The 20,915-nt window shown below is 49.0% G+C and overlaps 1 protein-coding gene across 1 annotated transcript in view; it reads left to right on the top strand.

The window, feature by feature from the left end:
* Positions 1-20,915, top strand: part of HAUS6 (HAUS augmin like complex subunit 6) — a 206,432-nt gene that overhangs the window by 22,249 nt on the left and 163,268 nt on the right. Inside the window, exon 4 of the mRNA XM_033920660.1 lies at positions 14,726-14,858. Within this exon, the coding sequence (XP_033776551.1) occupies positions 14,726-14,858 (133 nt within the window). The remainder of the gene's footprint in view (positions 1-14,725; positions 14,859-20,915) is intronic.

The following is a 20,915-nucleotide window of genomic DNA, read 5'->3' as shown; positions in this document are numbered from 1 at the left end:
GGAGACGCAAACTCGTGCTTCGGGGCTCTAAGGTGTGCGTGCCGGCTTCCCTTCAAAACCGGAAGTTAAGTCCCAGGAGGGGGGGGAAGAGAAGGGAAGCCGGCATGCACACAGAGCCCTGAAGCATGAGCTCGCTACGGGCTAAGGCAGGAGACGGGCAGGAGACAGGTCAACGACAGAGGGAAGCTTACAACTTTCTTCGGGCTTTCCTCGCTTGCAGATCCTGCCTACTTTCTGTTTCCGCCAAGGCAGGACCCGGCAACGAGGAAGGCCCGAAGCAAGGAAGAGCAGCAAGTTGTAAGCTTCCCTCCGTCGCTGACCTATGGAAGATAGGTCAGCGATGGAGGGAAGCTTACAACTTGCCTAGCAACTCTGATGACGGGTGTGTGATCTGGGAGTGATGGGAAGAGAAATGCTGCGGCACCACCAAATGGGGGAGAGGAGGGGGAAGAGAAATGTTGCTGCTGCTGCACCCATTTTTGGGGGGAGGGGAAGAGAAATGTTCCAGCTGCTGCACCTAATTTTTTTTGGGGGGAGGGGAAAGAGAAAAGCTGCTGCACCCAATTGGGAAGGGGAAGAGAAGTGCTGCAGCAGCACCCAATTGGGGGGAGAGAGAGGGGAGAAGGAAGACCAGGGAAGGGAGAGGAGAGGAAAGAGATGCCAAGACCATGGGAGGGAGGGAAAGGAAAGGAGCTACCAGACCATGGAGGGGGAGGGGAGAAATGTCAGGGCATATGGGGGGAAGGGGAGGAGGCAGATACCAGACCAGGTGGAAGGAAGGAGAAGAGATGCCAGATAATGGAGTGGGAGGGGGAGATGAGAGGAGAGAGATGCAAGGGTATTGGGGGAAGGAAGGGGAACCAAAGGAGACAAAATTCCAGACCAGAGGGAAAGAAAGGAGAGGAGGTGCCGGAGAGGGAGATAGAGGAGGGAGATGCCAGGGCATGGGGGGAGAGAACGGAAGGAGATAGAGATGCCAGACCATGGGGTGGAGTGGTAAGGAAGGAAGGAAAGGAGAAAAGACAGATGCCAGAGCATAGGGGAGGGGGTAAAGCTGAAATGAATCATGTACAAAGGAGAGAAAGAGCACAGGATATACAGTTTATTGAAGGGACATAGAAAGAGGGAAGATGCCATATGGAACAGAGAGAGGGCGGACACTGGATGGAAAGGGCAGAGAGGGTGGATAGTGGATGCAAGGGGCAGAGAGAGGGTGGACAATAGATGGAAGGGGAGAGAGAGAGAGAGATCAGAAGCTGGGTGGAAGGGGCAAAGAGAAATGACAGATGTTGCATGGAAGGGAGCGAGGACAAACGCTGAATAGAAAGAGAGCGAAGAGAAGATGATTAAAGCAGAAACAAATTTTTTATTGCTTTACGTAGAATCAAGTAGTATTGTAACTGTATTGATTAAAGTTTATAAATAGGAAATGGAAATAAGGCAATGTTTTGGGGACTAAACCCCTTTCCTCAGGTCAGGACAGGATATCATAACAGCAGGGGTGCCCAAATGGTCAATCGCGATTGACCAGTAGATCGCAAAGGCAATGTGAGTCGATTGCGTTGCCTTTGCAATCTTTTTCTTTCTGCCTCCCCGAGCCAGGCCAGGCACATACAAGCACCGGACTCGCAAGACTTCACCTCAGACATCAATTCTGACGTCGGAGAGGAAGTTCTGGGCCAGCCAATTGCTGGCCTGGAACTTCCTCTCCGACGACGTTAGAATTGACGTCAGAGGTGAAGTCTTGTGAGTCCGGTGCTTGTATGTGCCTGGCCAGGCTCATGGAAGCAGCAGGGATAAATCGGCGTGGTGGCTTAGGGGTAGGGAAAGAATTGGGGAAGTGGAGAAATCGGCGTGATGGCTTGGGAGGGGGCAGGGGGAGAGAGAGAAAGAAAGGCAGAAATAAAGAGGGGGATGGGGGAGAGAGAAAGAAAGAAAAGGGGAGGGGGCAGAAAGAAATATTGGATTTACAGTCAGAAGAAGGAAGTGCAACCAGAGACTCATGAAATCACCAGACAAAAAGGTAGGAAAAATGATTTTATTTTCAATTTAGTTATCAAAATGTGTCTGTCCGCTGGGTGGTCAGCTGTCGGAAAAGCCACCTGGAGCTGATACATCTTGGAGTATCTGGGAGTCTGGTTTGATGCGAGGAAAACCAAAGTGTTCCTCCTGGAAACCCACAGAGAGAAGCTTCTACATTAGATACAGGAGTTTTGGAGCGAGTCTGTTCTTATGGCCTGACATTATTTGCAGGTAGTGGGATCAATGGTTGTAGTCCTCTGAGCAAGGGAGCACTTGTGTCCGCTCCAGGATGCTTGCTTTTCCTGATGGTGCCTGCAGAGGAATACATTTCACCAGCAGTTGTCTTGGACAGTGGAAGCTTGTTGCTGTCTAGCTTTCACCAGAGGAGTTCCGCTTTGCATCTCTTCATGGTTGACTCTGACTACGGTCGCCAGCCTATATGTCAGATGCTCCTCGATGGGCGGAGACCTATCTTCTGGCACGCTTAGCAGTGCATGTGGTAGGAGTAGACAATGTGTAAGCGGATTTCCTCAACCAGAAGACCCTGGATCCCAGAGAGTGGTCACTGTCTCAGGAATCCTTTGCCTACATTGTGAATCGGTGGGGGCACCAGACATTCGATCTGGTGGCATCAGCAGCCAACAAGAAGGCAGTTCAGTCAAAGACACGAGCCAGGATGCGAAGGCCTACATGCCCTGCTGCAACCATGGCCAAAAATAGGTCTTTTTTATGCGCTTCCTCCTTGGCCCATGATAGTCTGACTTTTGCGCAGGATCATGGCACACCGGGGGCTGGTGATTCTAGTAGCACCAGACTGGCTGAGGTGACCGTGGCATGCAGACCTGGTCGTTCTACAATGGGATCAAACTTCCCTGTGATCCCCCATCTACTCACGCATAGTCCAGTTTTCCTGCAAGATGCAGAACGCTTTGGTTTTACGGTATGGCTCTTGAGCACACAACGCTAGTGCGTAAAGACTATTCACTCGGGGTAGTCTCAACCCTTCTAAGATGTAGGAAGAAGGTGACTATAACAGCATATGCGAAAACCTGGAAGTGCTTCCAAACTTGTTGCTTTCAGAGGAGTGAGGACCCTAGCTTGGCACTGATCTCTGTGGTACTTGCCTTACTGCAGAAAGATTTGGAAAAAGGCCTTGTGGTTGGCTCTGGCTCCCTGAAAGTTCAGATTGTCCTAGGAGATCCTAGGAGTAATAAGAGCACTGTAGCTGCACATCCAGATGTGGCCAGGTATTTGTTGGGTGTGTTAAGCCTCTGTCCTTCTAGTGTGACCAGCCTTTACCAACTTGGAATCTTAAGCAGATAGGAGCACAGGTGGTCTTCTCATCGATCCTCCCAGTAAGAGACAAAGGCAAAGCCAGAGAAGAGCATATCAAATGGACTAACGAGTGGCTTCGCGGATGGTGCATTGAGATGAACTTTGGATTCCTAGACCATGGAGAGGCGCTACAGGGACTACAGGGACCAGACGGACTCCACCTGACCAGGAGAGGTAAAAACGTATTCAGACATCGACTAGCCCGCCTACTTCGTAGGGCTTTAAACTAGGTAAGTTGGGGGAAGGTATCCACTCACATTCCAGAGCAGTAAGAAACTATCCTGAGGTGGCGAGCCACGACCACACTTCTGAGTCCAAGGTAAGTACCCATACTATACACGATAAACTGGGAGTCACACTAAATAAGAAGGGAATCTCTTCACAGGAACTTAACAACAAAAAGGTATGGAGGGCTATGTATGTTAATGCACACAGTTTGGGCAACAAAATACTGGAATTGGAGACTGAAATAATGAACGCAGACCTAGACGTGGTGGCAATATCTGAGATCTGGTTCACGGACTCGCATGGGTGGGATATGGTTATACCAGGCTACAACCTGCTTCGTCGCGACAGAGAGGGCAAGTTAGAAGGAGGGGTAGCACTATACATTAAAGAAAACATCAAGACTACCAGAATCACGGATGTTAGATACTCCGGGGAATCCCTCTGGGTGAATCTGGCCAGAGGGAACGAAAAATGCCTATACCTTGGTGTGATATGTAGACCTCCAAGACAACAGGAAGACAAGGATATAGAACTGATCAAAGATATAGAGAACATCACTTTGCGTGGGGACACAGTTCTGCTAGGGGACTTCAACATGCCCGATGCAGATTGGAAAACACTCTCTGCGACTACCTGTGGCAGCAGAAGAATATTAACCTCCATAAAGGGTGAACGACTCAAACAAATGGTACTGGAGCCCACTAGAAACCAGGCGATACTGGACCTGGTACTCACCAACGGGGATAGCGTCACAGAAGTATCGGTAGGCGATACGTTGGCCTCCAGCGACCATAACATGGTATGGCTTAACCTCAAGTGGGGTTTCTCTAGATCAAATACAGTGACGAGAGTCCTCAACTTTAGAGGCACAGACTTCGAACGCATGGGAGATTTTGTCCATCGGGAGCTGCAAAACCAAGCACAAACTGGCAACGTGGAGAATATGTGGTCGACTCTGAAATCCACCCTGCATGAAGCAACAAATCGATACGCAAAAACGGTCAGCAAAAGTCGGAGAAACAAAAGACCCCAGTGGTTCAGTACTGAAATTTCGGACCTCATTAAGGAGAAGAAAAAAGCATTTATTGCCTACAAACATTTAGGAAAGCAGGAGGCAAAAGAAGACTATCAGGACAGGTCTAAAGCTGTCAAGAAGGCAGTCAGAGAGACCAAGCTCCGAATAGAGGAGAATCTAGCGCGGAACATTAAGAAAGGGGATAAATCCTTCTTTAGGTATATTAGTGACAGGAAAAGAAACAAAGATGGGATAGAACGACTCAGGAAATCGGACGGGAATTATGCAGAATCGGATTCCACTAAGGCCGAACTACTAAATGAATACTTCTGCTCGGTTTTCACCTGTGAGGCGCCGGGATCTGGTCCACTTTTACGGACAAGGGAAAGCCAAAAAGACCTGTTTCAAGACTTCAAGTTTACGCCCAGTAGCGTCTACTGCGAACTTTCAAAACTCAAAGTAAACAAAGCCATGGGACCAGAAAACCTACACCCCAGGGTGCTCAGAGAGTTGAGGGAAGTCCTGGCGGAACCATTATCTGTGCTCTTCAATCTCTCCCTGAGCACGGGAAGAGTCCCCTTGGACTGGAAAACAGCTAACGTTATTCCATTCCACAAAAAGGGCTGCAGGACAGAGACGGCGAATTACAGACCGGTGAGTCTCGCATCCATAGTATGCAAACTATGGATCAAACAGAAACTTGATACAATCCTGGATGAGGAAGATCTACGTGATCCCCATCAACATGGATTTACCAAGGGCAGGTCCTGCCAATCAAATCTGATTAGCTTCTTTGACTGGGTAACAAGACAACTAGATGCCGGGGAGTCCCTGGACGTAGTGTATTTGGACTTCAGCAAAGCTTTTGATAGCGTCCCACACCGCAGGTTATTGAACAAGTTGAAATCGCTGGGATTAGGGGAAACACTAGCTGCATGGGTTAAGGATTGGCTGAGCGGTAGACTTCAGAGGGTGATGGTAAATGGTACCCCATCCAAAACATCGGATGTGACCAGTGGAGTGCCGCAGGGCTCGGTCTTGGGTCCAATCCTATTCAACATATTCATAAGTGATATGACCCAAGGGCTCAGAGGAAAAATATCATTCTTTAGCACTCTCCAGACCAGTAGAGGTTAACTTTACGAATGGGTATATATCTAATCATGACCAGCAGGTGGAGACTGAAAACAAAACTTTGGGACAGTATATACTATCCTCCCTTCTCTATTTCCCTCAGTCTTCTTTCAGTCTCCAGCAGGTGTTGAGTGATCTGTACCCATCTCTCTTGGTAGGGCTGTTGGAATTTGTTTAGGGGTTTATTGTCCCTGTTTTTGGCCGGACGGAGCTTGGTCGGGCCCTGTTTGGGGGTCCGTCCGACCTCGGGGGTGTCAAACCCGGCGGGTCACGAGCGGGGTCCCTCCCCCCACTTCCTCCACCTCCCCACATTTTTTTAGAGGAGCCTCAGCAGTAAGCCTTGCCCCCTAAATCAAGCAAGGCATATTGCTTCGAGAGCCTGTGGAGTCTGTTCTGTAAAAAAAAAAAAAAAAAAAAAAATCCTGAGGTAGTGCTGGTCTGAAGGGTTGTTTCCCTTTAAGAAAACTGTATTTTTTCATGTAACCAGCACTTTTTTATAGCTAGGTCGCGTCTGGAGCAATTGTGCCCTTCTCCGGGGGAGTAGGCCACAATTTTAGTCCAGCCGCGAGGCACTCGCGGCCGGCCTGAACTCGGCGGTTTGGGTCGGTGAGGTGGTGGAGCTCCGTCGGCAGCGGCTGCAGGCGCCCAGAGCTCCCCGCCGATGGTGCCTCGCGAGTCGGCTTGGAGCAGTGGGGAAGCCCGGTCTTCCACAACCGCCCACGGAGGGATTCCCCGAAGGATTCCCTCTCAGCTGATTTTTTGACAGCTGATGCCGACTTGCCTGTCTTAGCGGCTGAGACTGTTCAGTCTTCTCAGCCGCTACAGGCCATGGAGGGAGCATTTTTGGCGGGAACTTCGCCATTTTCTTTGTCTGGCCCCTCCATTTTGTCTGCAACCTCAGGTGACCTTCCCCCTGTATGGCGAACACAGGGGCAGGTTTCAGCATGGACCCCTGCTGGGGCAGGGAGTCCCTGGGGACCCCTGCTGGGGCAGGGAGTCCCTGGGGACCCCCAGGGGTTTTTTGCCCCCAATTTATTTTCTTTCTTTGTGCGGACTTTTGGGGGTCCCACGTGCGCCTGGGGGGTTTCGGGGGGGGTTTCCCTCCGCGCCCCCTATGGCTTTGCCTCCCTCTTTTCGTTTGGCGTCCCCTCTTCCTCCTCCCTCATCCAAGCGCCCGCGGGGGGGCTTGGATTGCGAATTGGTGGGCGGAGGAGCGTGTTGGCCTGGTTGAGGACCTGGCTGCTTTGGCGGGCTTCCAGGATCCTCTAGAGGGGACGCCTGTTGGCAGCGGGGCGGCGGGTTTCCCGTCTTCCAGAGCAGATGCGTCCGTGGTGCGCTTTTTTATTCAGAGGGATGAGCTTTTAGACCTGTTTAGCAGGTCTCCTTGGTGCTGCATTTTTGCAGTGGCGCCGCCGGAGACCCCGCGTATGGGGGCCCCTCTGCTTCAGGGGGTCTGTCCTGGTTCCCGCTCTTTTCCTGTGCGTCAGGATTTGCGGGATTTTGTGTTGGCGCAGTGGCCTATGGGCGCAGTTTCGTTTGGTGTGCGCCTTGGCTCTTGGGTATCCCGTCCCGGAGGGAGGTAGGGCTACCTTAATTTCGCCAATGGGGAACGCGGTGGTCTCGGCACTTCCTAAGCGGCATACCGTGCCTGTTATGGACGGTTCTGCTCTTATGGTCTCGGAGGCGCGTGCGTTAGAGACTCTTCTTAAGTATGATTTTGATGTCTCTGCCTTTGGGGTCCAGGCGGCTGTTTGTGGGGAGCTAGTCGCTCGCGCCGTGTTTCGGTGGGCTGAGCGTGTCCTGGATCGGGAGTCTGATGACTGGTCTCTAGTGGATCAGGAGGTAGCGAAGATTGCGATGGCTGCCTCGTTCCTCTCAGATGCTCTTTATGACTTGGTGCGGATTTCGGCTAAGTCTATGGCATGGCCGCGCGGCGTATTTTGTGGCTGCGCGCTTGGGCGGCGGATTCTGCGTCCAAAGCTAAGTTTACTAAAGTTCCCTTTAGGGGGTCTTTTTGTTTGGAGAGGAATTAGATGAGTTGATTCAGACTCTGACGGACTCGAAGGTGCCCCGTCTGCCTGAGGACCGTGCCCGCCCTGCGTCTAGGTGTGGGGCTGCCCGGGGGCGTTTGCGGGAATTTCGCAAGTATCGCCCGGGGCGTGGGGCTGCTTCTTTCCCGGCTCAGGGTTTTTCCCGGGGTCGGTTCTTCCAGCGCATGCAGCCCTTTCGGGGGGCCCGTCGGGGGGCAGGGAATCCCTCCGCCGCTCCTTGCCGGCGCCCCCTTTGGTTCCGGTGGGGGCCCGGCTGCGCAAATTTTTCCCCAAATGGGCCGAGATCGCGTCCGATCAGTGGGTCCTTGAGGTGGTGCGGGACGGTTACGCTCTGGAGTTTACCCGCTCTCTGCCGGACCTTTTCCTCGCTTCTCCATGTCAGACTCCATGGAAGACGCAGGCTTTTCGTCAGACCCTTCAGCGTTTGCTAGATCTCGAGGCAGTGGTGCCGGTGTCCCCTACGGAGTGGGGCACCGGCAGGTACTCCATTTACTTTGTGGTGGCCATAAAGGAGGGGACCTTTCGGCCCGTCCTGGATTTGAAAGGGGTCAACAGAGCTCTCAAGATTCCGTCTTTCCGCATGGAAACGCTGCGGTCGGTCATTCTGGCGGTTCAGCCGGGGGAGTTTCTTACGTCTCTCGATCTGACGGAGGCCTACTTGCAGGTTCCAATTCGGGCCTCTCATCAGCACTTCCTTCGCTTTGCGATCTTGGGGCGGCACTTTCAGTTCTGTGCGCTTCCCTTTGGTCTGGCCACGGCTCCTCGGACGTTCACCACGGTAATGGTGGTCGTCGCGGCAGCCTTGCGGTCGGTGGGCATCCTGGTTCACCCCTACCTGGACGACTGGTTGATTCGGGCAAAGTCGTTGCAGGAGAGCTCCCGGGTTACGGCTCGGGTGGTGGAGTTTCTCCGGTCGCTGGGCTGGGTGGTCAACCTTTCCAAGAGTCGGTTGGTCCCGGCTCAGCGTCTGGAGTGCCTTGGGGTTATGTTCGACATCTCCTTGGGGAAGGTCTTCCTTCCAGAGGCCCGGGTGAGCAAATTGCAATCTCAGATTCGCCTGCTTTTGGCGTCCCGGGGTCCTCGGGCGCGAGATTTCCTCCAAGTCCTGGGGTCAATGGCGGCGTCCCTGGACGTGGTGAGGTGGGCGCGGGCCCACATGCGTCCTCTTCAGTATGCTCTGCTCCGGAGGTGGTCTCCCCGGAGGCAAGATTTGGATGTTCCGGTTCCCCTGCGAGGCTTGGCACGCTGCAGTCTGCGCTGGTGGCTCCGGACCCCTCACCTGGTTCAGGGGGTGGGTCTGGATCTCCCGCAGTGGACGGTGCTCCTTACGGATGCGAGTCTCCTCGGTTGGGGGGCTCAGTTTATGGGCCACTCAGCTCGGGGCACCTGGTCCGCGGAGGAGGCCTCCTGGTCGATCAACGAGTTGGAGACCAGAGCGGTCAGGCTGGCGCTGTTAGCTTTCCACTCCCTTTTGCTGGGCAAGTCGGTCAGAGTCCTGTCGGACAATGCCACGGCGGTGGCTTATGTCAATCGTCAGGGGGGCACCAAGAGCACTCCTGTGGCGCAGGAGGCGGCTCGGCTCATGGTTTGGGCGGAGTCCCATCTTCTGGACCTCTCGGCTTCTCATATAGCCGGGGTAGAAAATGTTCAGGCAGACTTCCTCAGTCGTCACTTCCTGGATCCAGGAGAGTGGTTTCTCGGCGCCGGAGCGTTTCGGTTGATAGTGCAAGATTGGGGGCAGCCCCTGATGTACCTGATGGCCACGAGTGGCAACGCCAAAGTGCCCCGCTTCTTCAGTCGTCGCAGGGAAGGGCTGGCCGAGGGTCTGGATACTCTGGTCCAGCCGTGGCCAACGGAGGGGCTGTTGTATGTGTTCCCTCCTTGGCCGCTGGTGGGCAGAGTGCTTCTTCGCATTGTTCACCATCCGGGTTTGGTGGTGCTGGTGGCTCCGGATTGGCCTCGACGTCCGTGGTATGCGGATCTGGTGAGGCACCTGGTGGCGGTTCCTCTTCCTCTGCCTCTCTCGGACGACCTTCTGATGCAGGGTCCCATTCCCTTGTTCGACCCGTCTCTCTTCTGTCTTACGGCGTGGCTCTTGAAAGGGGTCGCCTTAGCAAGAAGGGATATTCAGACAAGGTGATCGCTACACTGTTGGGGTCCCGGAGGCTTTCTACCTCTCGGGCTTATGTGCGGGTTTGGCGTCTCTTTGAGGAATGGTGTCGGGCGCGGGAAGTGACCTCTTTTCGCGCTTCTCTGCCTAACATTCTAGAGTTCTTGCAGGATGGCCTGGATAGAGGCCTGGCTTGGTCTTCTCTCCGGGTTCATCTTGCGGCCCTGTCGACCTTTCGAGGGTTGGTGTCAGGTCAGCGTTTATCGGCTCTTCCTGATGTGATTCGGTTTCTGCGGGCGGCCAAGTTGCTTAGGCCTCCCCTACGGCCCTCGGTTCCCTCTTGGGATCTTAATCTGGTTCTCTCTGTTTTGGTGCGCCCGCCTTTCGAGCCCTTGGACGACTGTTCTTTGAAGGACCTTACTTTGAAGGCGGTCTTTTTGGTGGCCATTACTTCTGCTAGGCGTATTTCTGAGCTGCAGGCTTTCTCTTGTAGGGCTCCCTTCTTGGAGTTGTCTAGGGAGCGGGTCGTCTTGCGGCCTGTTCCTTCCTTTCTGCCGAAGGTTGTTTCTCCTTTTCATGTCAATCAATCGGTGGTTCTCCCGGTCTTGGGTGGTCGGGAGGGCTCTTCTGAGCAACGGCAGCTGCGCAAGTTGGATGTCGGTCGGGTCCTTCGCTCTGATGTGCAGCGGACCCAGGAATTCCGGAAGTCCGATCATCTCTTTGTCCTCCTGGCTGGTCCTCGTCGGGGAGCTGGCGCTTCTAAGGCTACTATTGCGCGCTGGATCAAGGAGACGATTGCTTCCGCTTATCTTCTGAAGCAGCAGCCTGTTCCGGAGTTTCTCAAGGCTCATTCCACTCGGGGTCAGGCGGCTTCTTGGGCTGAGTCGTCGCTCGTGCCTCCGGTGGATATTTGTAAGGCTGCGGTTTGGTCCTCCTTGTATTCTTTTGTTAGACATTATCGGGTAGATGTTCAGGCGCGTCGGGACGCGGTGTTCGGTGAGCGTGTTCTGGTATCGGCCCTTCGGGGGTCCCGCCCGTGAGAGGGACTGCTTTGGTACGTCCCATTCGTAAAGTTAACCTCTACTGGTCTGGAGAGTGCTAAAGAAGGAGAAATTAGGTTCTTACCTGCTAATTTATTTTCTTTTAGCTTCTCCAGACCAGTAGAGGTCCCCACCCTGTCTGTTGTTGTTGTTGTTGTTGGGGCTGTTTTCGCGGGCAGTTTTTGTTTTTTTTGCTGCGGGTTCTAGTATTTTTCTAGGGCCGGGGAGAATTAAAGAACAGCGGCTGTGGCTCGGCTGGCTTAGCTGGCGAGCTGTGGGGACATTTTCCTTCGGGTATTTCTCCTCTGCATTTTCCAACAGCATTTGGGTATGTTATTTGTTACTCCTGTTCGGAGTATTGTTTTCTTCCTGTTTTCCAGTTCTTGGTTCTGCTTGGCTATTCGGCAGACTGAGGGAAATAGAGAAGGGAGGATAGTATATACTGTCCCAAAGTTTTGTTTTCAGTCTCCACCTGCTGGTCATGATTAGATATATACCCATTCGTAAAGTTAACCTCTACTGGTCTGGAGAAGCTAAAAGAAAATAAATTAGCAGGTAAGAACCTAATTTCTCCTTGTTTGCCAACGCCGCCAAACTGTGCAACATAGGTAAAAGCACTATGCCTGACAGTATGACGCAGGACCTACTACTATTAGAACAATGGTCATCGACTTGGCAGCTCAACTTCAATGCTAAAAAATGTAAAGTGATGCACCTGGGTAAAAGAAATCTGTGCAGGACTTACACGTTAAATGGTGAGACCTTAGTTAGGACCACGGAAGAACGGGATTTAGGAGTAATCATTAGTGATGACATGAAAACTGCCAATCAAGTGGAAAAGGCTTCCTCCAAGGCAAGACAAATGATGGGTTGTATCCGTAGAGGTTTTATCAGCAGGATGCCAGAGGTCATAATGCCACTGTACAGGTCCATGGTGAGACCTCATTTGGAATATTGTGTTCAATTCTGGAGACCACATTACCGGAAAGATGTGCTGAGAATTGAGTCAGTTCAGCGGATGGCCACCAGGATGGTCTCGGGGCTCAAGGATCTTCCTTATGAAATAAGGCTGAATAAATTGTAGCTGTACTCACTTGAAGAACAAAGAGAGAGAGGGGACATGATTGAGACATTTAAATATATCACAGGTCGAATCGAGGTGGAAGAGGATATCTTCCGTTTTATGGGACCTTCGTCCACCAGAGGGCATCCACTGAAAATCAGGGGAGGGAAATTTCATGGTGACTCCAGAAAGTATTTCTTCACTGAGAGGGTGGTCGATCATTGGAATGAACTCCCACGGCAGGTGATTGAGGCCAACAGCGTGGCAGATTTCAAAAATAAATGGGATATTCATGTGGGATCTCTAATGATGTAAGGGCAGGGGGTGGTGAGCAAAATCAAGGAGAAGAGTCACTAGAGTGGGCAGACTTGATGGGCTTTGGCCCTTTTCTGCCGTCATTTTCTATGTTTCTATGTTAATCTGGTCCTGAGGGCGCTGGCGAGAGCCCCCTACAAACCTCTAGAACAAGCTTTCCTGATGGACCTCACCATCAAGACAGTGTTTTTTGTAGCGATTATCTCCACCCGACAAGTGTTGAAACTTCAGGCTTTGTCCTGCAGTGATCTAGTTCTCAGAATTTCAGACCAGGCATGGTCTTATGCACAGTGCCATATTTCTTACTGAACATGGTTTCCAGCTTTCATGTCAATCAAGAAGTCCGCTTACCTGCCTTCACTCCTTCAGGATCGCGAGAGAGTGATCAGGTGTTGAAATTGTTGGATGTTTGCAGACTCTTACTGCTGTATTTAGAGGATGCAAACAAATTTCGATTGTCTGATCATCTGTTCGTATTGTCTGGGGCTGCCCTTAAAGATCAACCAGCCTCTGTAGTGACTGTTTCAAGATGGATCCATATGGCCTTTTGTTTTCTCATTTTTTTTTTTTTTAACCAAAATTGTTTATTAAATTTTTAAGCAAGAAGACAACAGAAAATACAATAGAAAATACAAAAGTCAAATACCACCAGAAGTCATGAAACCTCTCATAGACACGAACAATCTAACTAAAAATCCCCCAAAAGAAGAAACCATGAACCACCCTAGTGTCCCCCCCAGATCAGAACAACCCACCCCCAATCAAAGCCCCCCCACCCTATCCCCTCTACCTCCTAATCCAATTCCAGTCCACAGTCCAGTGTGGAGTGAGGAAGTCCGCCAAGCGACATAACCAGACCATATTTTCCGGTAGGGCTCCATATTCATCCGGCGCATAGCAGTCAATTTACACACAAGTTGAATAGCATCCAAACGATTAAATAATTGTCCCCGCTCTGGTAACTTAGCAGATCGCCAACAGCCAGCCAAAGCTACCCTCGCTAGGGTTACTACAAAGATTGCCAAATGATGTTCCTGGGGTAAAAATCCTGGGACAGGCACATTAAGCAGGCAGCATTCCATCAAGATTGGGACATGTTTCCCCATAATTTGGATCACCATATACCAGTATTCCTTAACCTTGGGGCAGGTCCACCAAATATGCCGGAAGGAGCCCACTTGTTAACACCCCCTCCAACATTGATCAGAAAGAGCCACTCCAAGGGATAGTAATTTCACTGGCGTCAAATACCAGCGATAATATAATTTATACCCGTTCTCCAAAAGAGAGGAAAAAAGACTTCGATAACATCTACCCCACTCCTTGTTATCCAAGCTTCTTCCATCTCCCACGCAGTCTGATAAATATCCTCTGGAGCTTTCCGCAAAAATAAAGCCTGATACGGGTGAGAAATCCCGCCCCATCCAATCCCTGTCCGCAAAGCCATCTTCAGTTTGGTTTCCCCCAATATCAAATCCCAATATGCCCGCTGATGTAAAAAGGTGCTTAATTGTGCATATGGTAACACATCAGAATGCAAGAGCCCATATTCCTCTTGTAGAGAATCGAAGGGAAGCAGAGTGCCATCCTGCCAGAGTTGACCAACTGTGCGCAGCCCTGCCTGGACCCATCTATAGCGAATAGGATCCTCTCCCCCTGGTACAAATCCTTCTAATAGACTGATAGGGGTCATTGCAAAATGTTTATGCTTCAGGAACATTTTCCGCCGCAACTGGTACCAAGTATTTAAGATCACACTTAAAAAAGGATTAGACACCTGCAAATGGGATCGCAAGATAGCAACAGGAGCCCAAGGGAGTCTCCACACAGAGATGTCACGCTAGCAAGCCTGTTACAAATGCATCCAGGGACGATCCTCATACCCAATCCACGCAGCCACTTCCTGCAATAAGGCTGCCTGATAATAAAGACGGAAATTGGGAACTCCCATCCCTCCCTGCTGCTTATGCTGACATAAAAGAGCTCGCTGTACCCTCGGTGGTTTCCGTTTCCAAATGTAAGCGAACACTTGCGTTTCAAGGTACGAAAATATCCCATCGGTATCGCTATAGGTAGAGCCATAAAAAGAAATAAAAGCTTCGGGAGCAACCTCATTTCAACGGCTGATATACGGCCTAACCACCCTATAGTCATACCTTCCCATCTGTCCAAGTCTTGGAAAACTTGCTGCTGCAGTAGAGGAAAGTTGACCGCGAATAAAGTATCAGGGCACGCCGTGAACTGCACCCCGAAATACTATAGAGATTTACGAGGCCAACAAAAAGATATACTGATCCACAAATCTGTGTCTCTTAAAATAGATACTTGTTTCTTTTGAGGGGATATGATGGTTATCAAATATTTGACCAGAGTTAATTCATTTTTAGTAAGCATCTTTTCTCATTTTTGTAGGATGGATGTGGAAATAATTTTCCTCAAGTTGTTGCATCTCTGTTCCTTTCTCCTGGTGGTGCCAAGTTTGTTCATCTTATGTACCATTTTGCAAGATATGTTGTTTTACAACACATTAAGAAAGACACAGAAGGTAAGTCGTAACTTAAATGACCTGTGAATGCCTCTTCTTTATGATGGACTGCCTGATTTGGTCTGTCTGTGGTATGATGGCTACCATTGAGTAGAGCAGTGTGTCGCAAAATTTTTGAACAACAAAACTGTGGACGAAACACAGGGCTCCTTTTACAAAGGTGCATTAGGGCTTTAACACGCGGAATAGTGCGCGCTGAATTTCTGCGTGCTAGACCTTAACGCCAACATTGAGCTGGCGTTAGTTCTAGAAGCGTAGCATGGGTTTAGCTTGCGCTAAAATCCTGCATGCACTAAAAACGCTAGCGCACCTTAGTAAAAGGAGCCCACAATGTTCTTGACCCATTAGTTTTTAATATGGTTGAAGTGGATATTTTTTAACATTTGTTTGAAGTAATAAAGGAAGGTCAAGAACATTGTGTTTAATCCACAGTTCTGTTGTTGGATTGATCAATTTTCTGTGGAACATTGGGTCTTCCTGTTTTTGCTTTTTACAAAATTTTTGAAGCCGCGGCACACTAAATCTTATTCTTTAACATCCTTCCAGATAATCCAAAACACAGCTATCAAGATTATATTTGGCGCTAATAAATATGACCATGTCACTCCATTATTACAAAAAGCCCATTGGCTGCCTGTCATGCACAGGATAACATATAAAATTGCACTCTTAACTTTTAAAACTTTACAAACTAATGCCCCAGCATTCATAGACAGACTTCTAATTCCATATGACCTTCAGAGATCTCTTAGATCAACTTCTCAACACACCCTTAATGTTCCCTTGTTGAGGATAATTGGTACTCGTCGTACCGTTATATTTTCAGTGACCGCACCAATGATCTGGAATTCTCTTCCTATATATCTAAGATCTGAACAAAACCTGCAGAAGTTTAAAAGCAGTTTAAAATGTTTTCTTTTTAAAGACGCCTTTAACTGAATTTTCGTTACAAGACCAGCAATTTTTAACCTCCCCCCTCCCTATTGTGTTCCCCTTTTATGTACCTTCTTTATATAAATATTGTAGTTCTACCCCCTTCCCATTGTTTCTTAATAACTTAAGAAGTCATGTACGTCAAGTTAGTTAACGCTGTTTGTCCTCCTATAACTTCTTAGATTTTTAATCTTATTGTAAAACGCTTTGTACCTTAGGATAAGCGTTCAATCAAATATTGAAACTTGAAACCTACTACCAACATATGGAGACTGAGAACACTAACTAGTGATGACATTTCTTAAGTATCCTGTGCAGTCTTCCCACTAGTCCATATTTCTCAGTTTCTAGTAGAGAGTAAGGCACAGTCTGTCAACTGGTATGGTAGCTTTCAAAGGTGACCCTTTCTGATCTGAGGAAGAAGGGTCACTTTTGAAAGCTAATCAAACAACGCACTAAGTTCAATTTAAAAAAAAAAAAAGTATTACCTTTAATAATAGCAGTTTATATACCGCAGGACTGTGAAGTTCTATGCGGTTTACAATGATTAAAAGATGTTACAAATTGAGTAGAGTTAACAAAGTTAAAAGCTAGTGATTAACAGCTCTAGAAATCAGTTATGGTGGAATAAGATTGTACAGATCAGTTACCTAAATACTTCAGGAACAGATGTGTTTTTGTTTAATATACAAAATTAAAAGAAATTAAACCTATGAGGGGGGGAACCATCTCTTATTCACTCAAACAAGGCCCCACGCGGACAAACAATACACACACCCAGCAACACTACAAGGCCAAGACACTTTACACTTACCATTCACACAGAAAAAGAAGAAAGAAAAAAGAAGTAGAGAAAAGGCCTCAGTTCAGCTCAAACACATGTCACCTAAATAGCTGCCAAATTTATCATTGCACATGGGGGGAAAAAGCTTCTATGTATGTCTCTGAAAGTCCCACAATTTATTTATTTTTTTAACAAAACTAAAAAAAAGAGGAACTTAACTTCAGTCTTTAAGTTTCGCAGGTCAAAAAAAGCATATCATCCATCCCATGAATATTTATCATTAAAGAACTCCAGTGCGGTGCTGGGTTACCAGATTCCTCTGGAATTAATGTCCTCATAAAATGACCAAAACTTCAAAAAAACAAACAAACCCAAAAATGGGAAACCTTTTTAACAAAAATGTATAAAACCTATATAAAATCTTAACTATATCTCAGTTTTGAAAAGATTTTCGGCAGCTGATGTCTCCACCATTTTTGTTTATGGTATGGATTTAGCAATTGGATGTAACACCTGAGCAGGATCACCAATGAATTTAAACTCCAGTCAAGATCTTGATTCAACTCCTTGGGAACAAGTCTGCTAGTATTTGTAGGATGTATATGCTTTTCTGACCTGTGAGGCTTAATTATCAGAACATAAGATATTTATTATTATTATTTTTTTTTTTTTTACTGAAAAATAATTTAATTGTGGGACATTCTTTGCATCTATCATAAGAGGTTTTTATCCCAGGACAAGCAGGCAGCATATTCTCAACATATGGGTGATGTCACCGACGGAGCCCCGCAGCGACAGCCTCGAAAGCAAACTTGCTTGAAGATCTTTGAGCTTTCAAGTGCTGCACCGCGCATGTGCCTTCCCGCCCGAACTAGGGGGCGCATCTCCTATGAGGATCCTCAGTTCGTTATTTTCCGCGGAGCCAAGAAGACGTTTTTTTCTTCAGCTCTGCAGCGAAACTTGCCTTCTAGTCACCGCGGCTGTTTCTTTTCTTTTTAAAAGTTAGGTCGTTGTGTGTGTTTTTTTCTTTTCTTTCCTGTATTTAAAAAAAAAAAAAAATTTGTTTATTTTCTTCCGTCTCTTTTCGTCCGGTCGGTGAGCCTTGGGCCTAGGCCCAACCGCTCACTTCGTTCGACACGGACTTTATTTTTTTCTATGTCCCGGCCTCTTACCAGGTTCAAGCGTTGTCATCGGTGTAATCGTGTGATTTCTGTCACCGATCCTCAATGTCGTTGTTTACAGTGTTTGGTTCGGTCCATTCACCGGAAGATTGTCACCGTTGTTTCACTCTCACACCTCGAGCTTTTCATCAGAGGTGTGCCAAGTTTCGTCAACCTTTTGGTGATATGGAGCAACCTTTGGATTCGACCCCGGCGGCAGCCCCAGTCCCGAAGGCCTCGACTCTGGCTTCAGCTGGAGCTTCAGTCTCAAAGGCCTCGACCGTGACTTCCACTACTGCCCTGACTTAGACGCCCTTGAAGGTCTCGACAGTGCCCTCTGTGAAGACGTCCTCTATGGGTAAGTCTCCTGTGTCTCTTTCAGGTGCTGTACCTAAGAAGCCACCAGAGTCCTCCTTGTGCCTTCCTTCTAAGTGTGCCTCCAAGATAAGGGAATTCTCACCTTCGAGGTAGCCCTCTTTGGAGTGCACTGCTGCACCTACGAGATCAGATCCTTCTGTCTCGGTGCCAATGCTTGAGGACATGCTCAAGTCCATCTTGACCACTCAGATATCCTCCATTGTGGCTTAACTGCTTCAGTCCTCACCTCTGCCTCAGGTAGACCAGCCTCGGATCCTCCAGTCCTCGTGTCTCGAGGCAGCTCTCGTGCATCGAAGCGATTGTCCTCCAGTGATTCTTCACCTGAGTTGCCTCGTTCGAAGCATCGCTCGAAGCATCGCTCGAAGCATTCCAGGCATCTTGCTTCCAAGCTTCGTCGTGAGACCTCTACAGTGCATTCTTCTCTGGACACCGAGACTTCTCTGCCTCGCTCTTCCACCTCGAAGCACAGATCTCGACTGCATTCTGCCTTGACCCGAAGTCCATCCAGGTCGAGGAATCCTCCTTCGAAGCCGGCTCGCCGGGACTCTTCTCCTCCTGCTTTGACTCATTCTGTGCCTCACACTCCGGGTGCATCTTCATCGCGGAGCCTGAAGCGAAAACATTCCATGACTCCACCTCACAGTGCAGCGTCTTCTGTTACCATGCATCTTGAGTCTGAACCAGTCTCTCAATACTCTAGGACGGTGTTCTTCAACCACTGGTCCATGGACCAGTGCTGGTCCACAGAAATTTTCTGCCGGTCCACAGGGCCAGCACGTGCATCTGGCCCAAAACAGTGTTCTTCAACCGCCAGTCCACGGTGCGATTGATGTGGCGTTATCTTAGAGCCAGCTCCCTCTTCCTAACTGATTCAGTGCACAAAGCCACGGGCAGTGGCTCCTATAGGCATCCTGCGCCTGAATCGGAAGCCTTCTCTCTGACGTTGCAACGTCAGAGGGAAGGCTTCCAGATGAGGCACGGGACGTGCAAGGTGCAATTAGTACTATTATGGGGACGGGGTCTGGGGTGGAGATTTGGTAGAGGTGGGTGGGGTCTGGCCCATGACTTAGCCCAGTGTTCTTCAATCGCTGGTCTACGGACCGATGCCGGTCCACAGAATAATTCTTTTATTTCTGCTGGTCCATAGGTGTTAAAAGGTTGAAAAACACTGCTCTAGGAGGCTTCTCCTTCCTACTCGGCGGCTCCAACTCAATTCAGACTCCAAATATACTCCTGAATATTTGGCAGACATGAAACTCCCTCATCCACCTAAAGAGTCTTTGAGATTGCCTATGACTCCAGTTCTTAAACAGGAAGTATTCTTCACTGAAAGAGTGGTTGCTCATTGGAATGAACTTCTGGTGCAGGTAATCGAGGCCAGCGGCATTCCTGATTTTAAGAGTAAATGGGATGCCCATGTGGGATCTCTAAGAGGGCAGGGTTAAGGGGATGAGTCATTAGGGGAGGGATGGGTTAAGGGATGGGTCATTAGGGCAGGGATCTCTGGGAGGGTAGAATTAGGGGGGAGGTCAGTAGAGTGGGCAGACTTGATGGGCTATGGCCCTTTTCTGCCATCATTTTTCTATGTTTCTATGATTTTTATTCGTAACATGGAAACTCCTTATTCCATCACTGCTATTCCATCTAAGCTGGAATCCTGTTATCGCACTGTTCCCTGTAAAGGATTTGAGAAGTCCCAACTCTCTCATCAATCCTTGGTGGTGGAATCATCTTTGAAGAAAGCCCATCCTTCCAAGATCTATGCTGCAGTCCCTCCAGGCAGGGAGGGTCGTACTATGGACAAATTTGGTCGCAGTTTATACCAAAATTCTATGATGGCAAATCGGATTCTTAACTATAATTTTCACCAATTATTTCAACCATTTTTTCAAATTGTTGCCTTTTTATCTTGATGTTTCCAAGACACACCTTTCTGAGTTCAAGCAAATCCTCAAGACTCTTTCTCAGTTGAGACTCTTCATGTTGCAAGCCTCATATGATGCTTTCGAATTGTCTTCTCGAGTTTCTGCCTTTGCTGTAGTCATGCATCGACTGGCATGGCTGCGTATTGTCGACATGGATCCCAATCTCCAGGATCGTTTGGCAAATCTGCCTTGTCAAGGGAATGAGTTATTTGATGACTCTATTGAAGCAGCCACTAAGCATCTCTCAGAACATGAACGCTCTTTTGCTTCTCTCATTCACCCTAAACCCAAGACTACACCAGCTAGGGCTTATAAACAGACTCCACGTCGTTACCCTCAGAAAACGACTCCTGCTTTTTCCAGGCCACCACCTCGCTGTCCTCAGCAGCAGCAGCAGCGTCAACAGAAGTCACAAACCCCTGCTACCACCAAGCCAACTCAGCCTTTTTGACGTTCTCAGCTTGAGCATTCCAATCTCCCTATTTCAGAATTCTCCTCTTCCCATAGGGGGGTCGCCTGTCCACTTTTTATCACCAGTGGGAGCTCATCACCTCAGATCTATGGGTTCTTACCATCCTACGAGAGGGATACTCTCTTCGCTTACTTCAGGTACCTCCAGATCACCCTCCAAGAGAGTGTCCTTCCAATCAGTCGCAACTTCCCCTTCTTCTTCAAGAGGCCCGGGCTCTTCTTCACCTTCGAGCTGTCGAGGAGATTTCTCTGTCTCAGCGGAACTTGGGGTTCTATTCCTGCTACTTTCTGGTTCCGAAGAAGACAGGGGATTTGCGACCTATTCTGGACCTCAGAGCTCTCAACAAATTCCTGGTCAAAGAGAAGTTTCAGATGCTCTCTTTGCCGACTTTGTATTCCCTGATGG

Source organism: Geotrypetes seraphini, chromosome 1, assembly GCF_902459505.1.
Source record: "Geotrypetes seraphini chromosome 1, aGeoSer1.1, whole genome shotgun sequence".
Classification (NCBI taxonomy): Eukaryota; Metazoa; Chordata; class Amphibia; order Gymnophiona; family Dermophiidae; genus Geotrypetes; species Geotrypetes seraphini.
The sequence above is the reverse complement of the archived record's forward strand: the minus strand, read 5'-3'. Positions and strand labels throughout refer to the sequence as shown.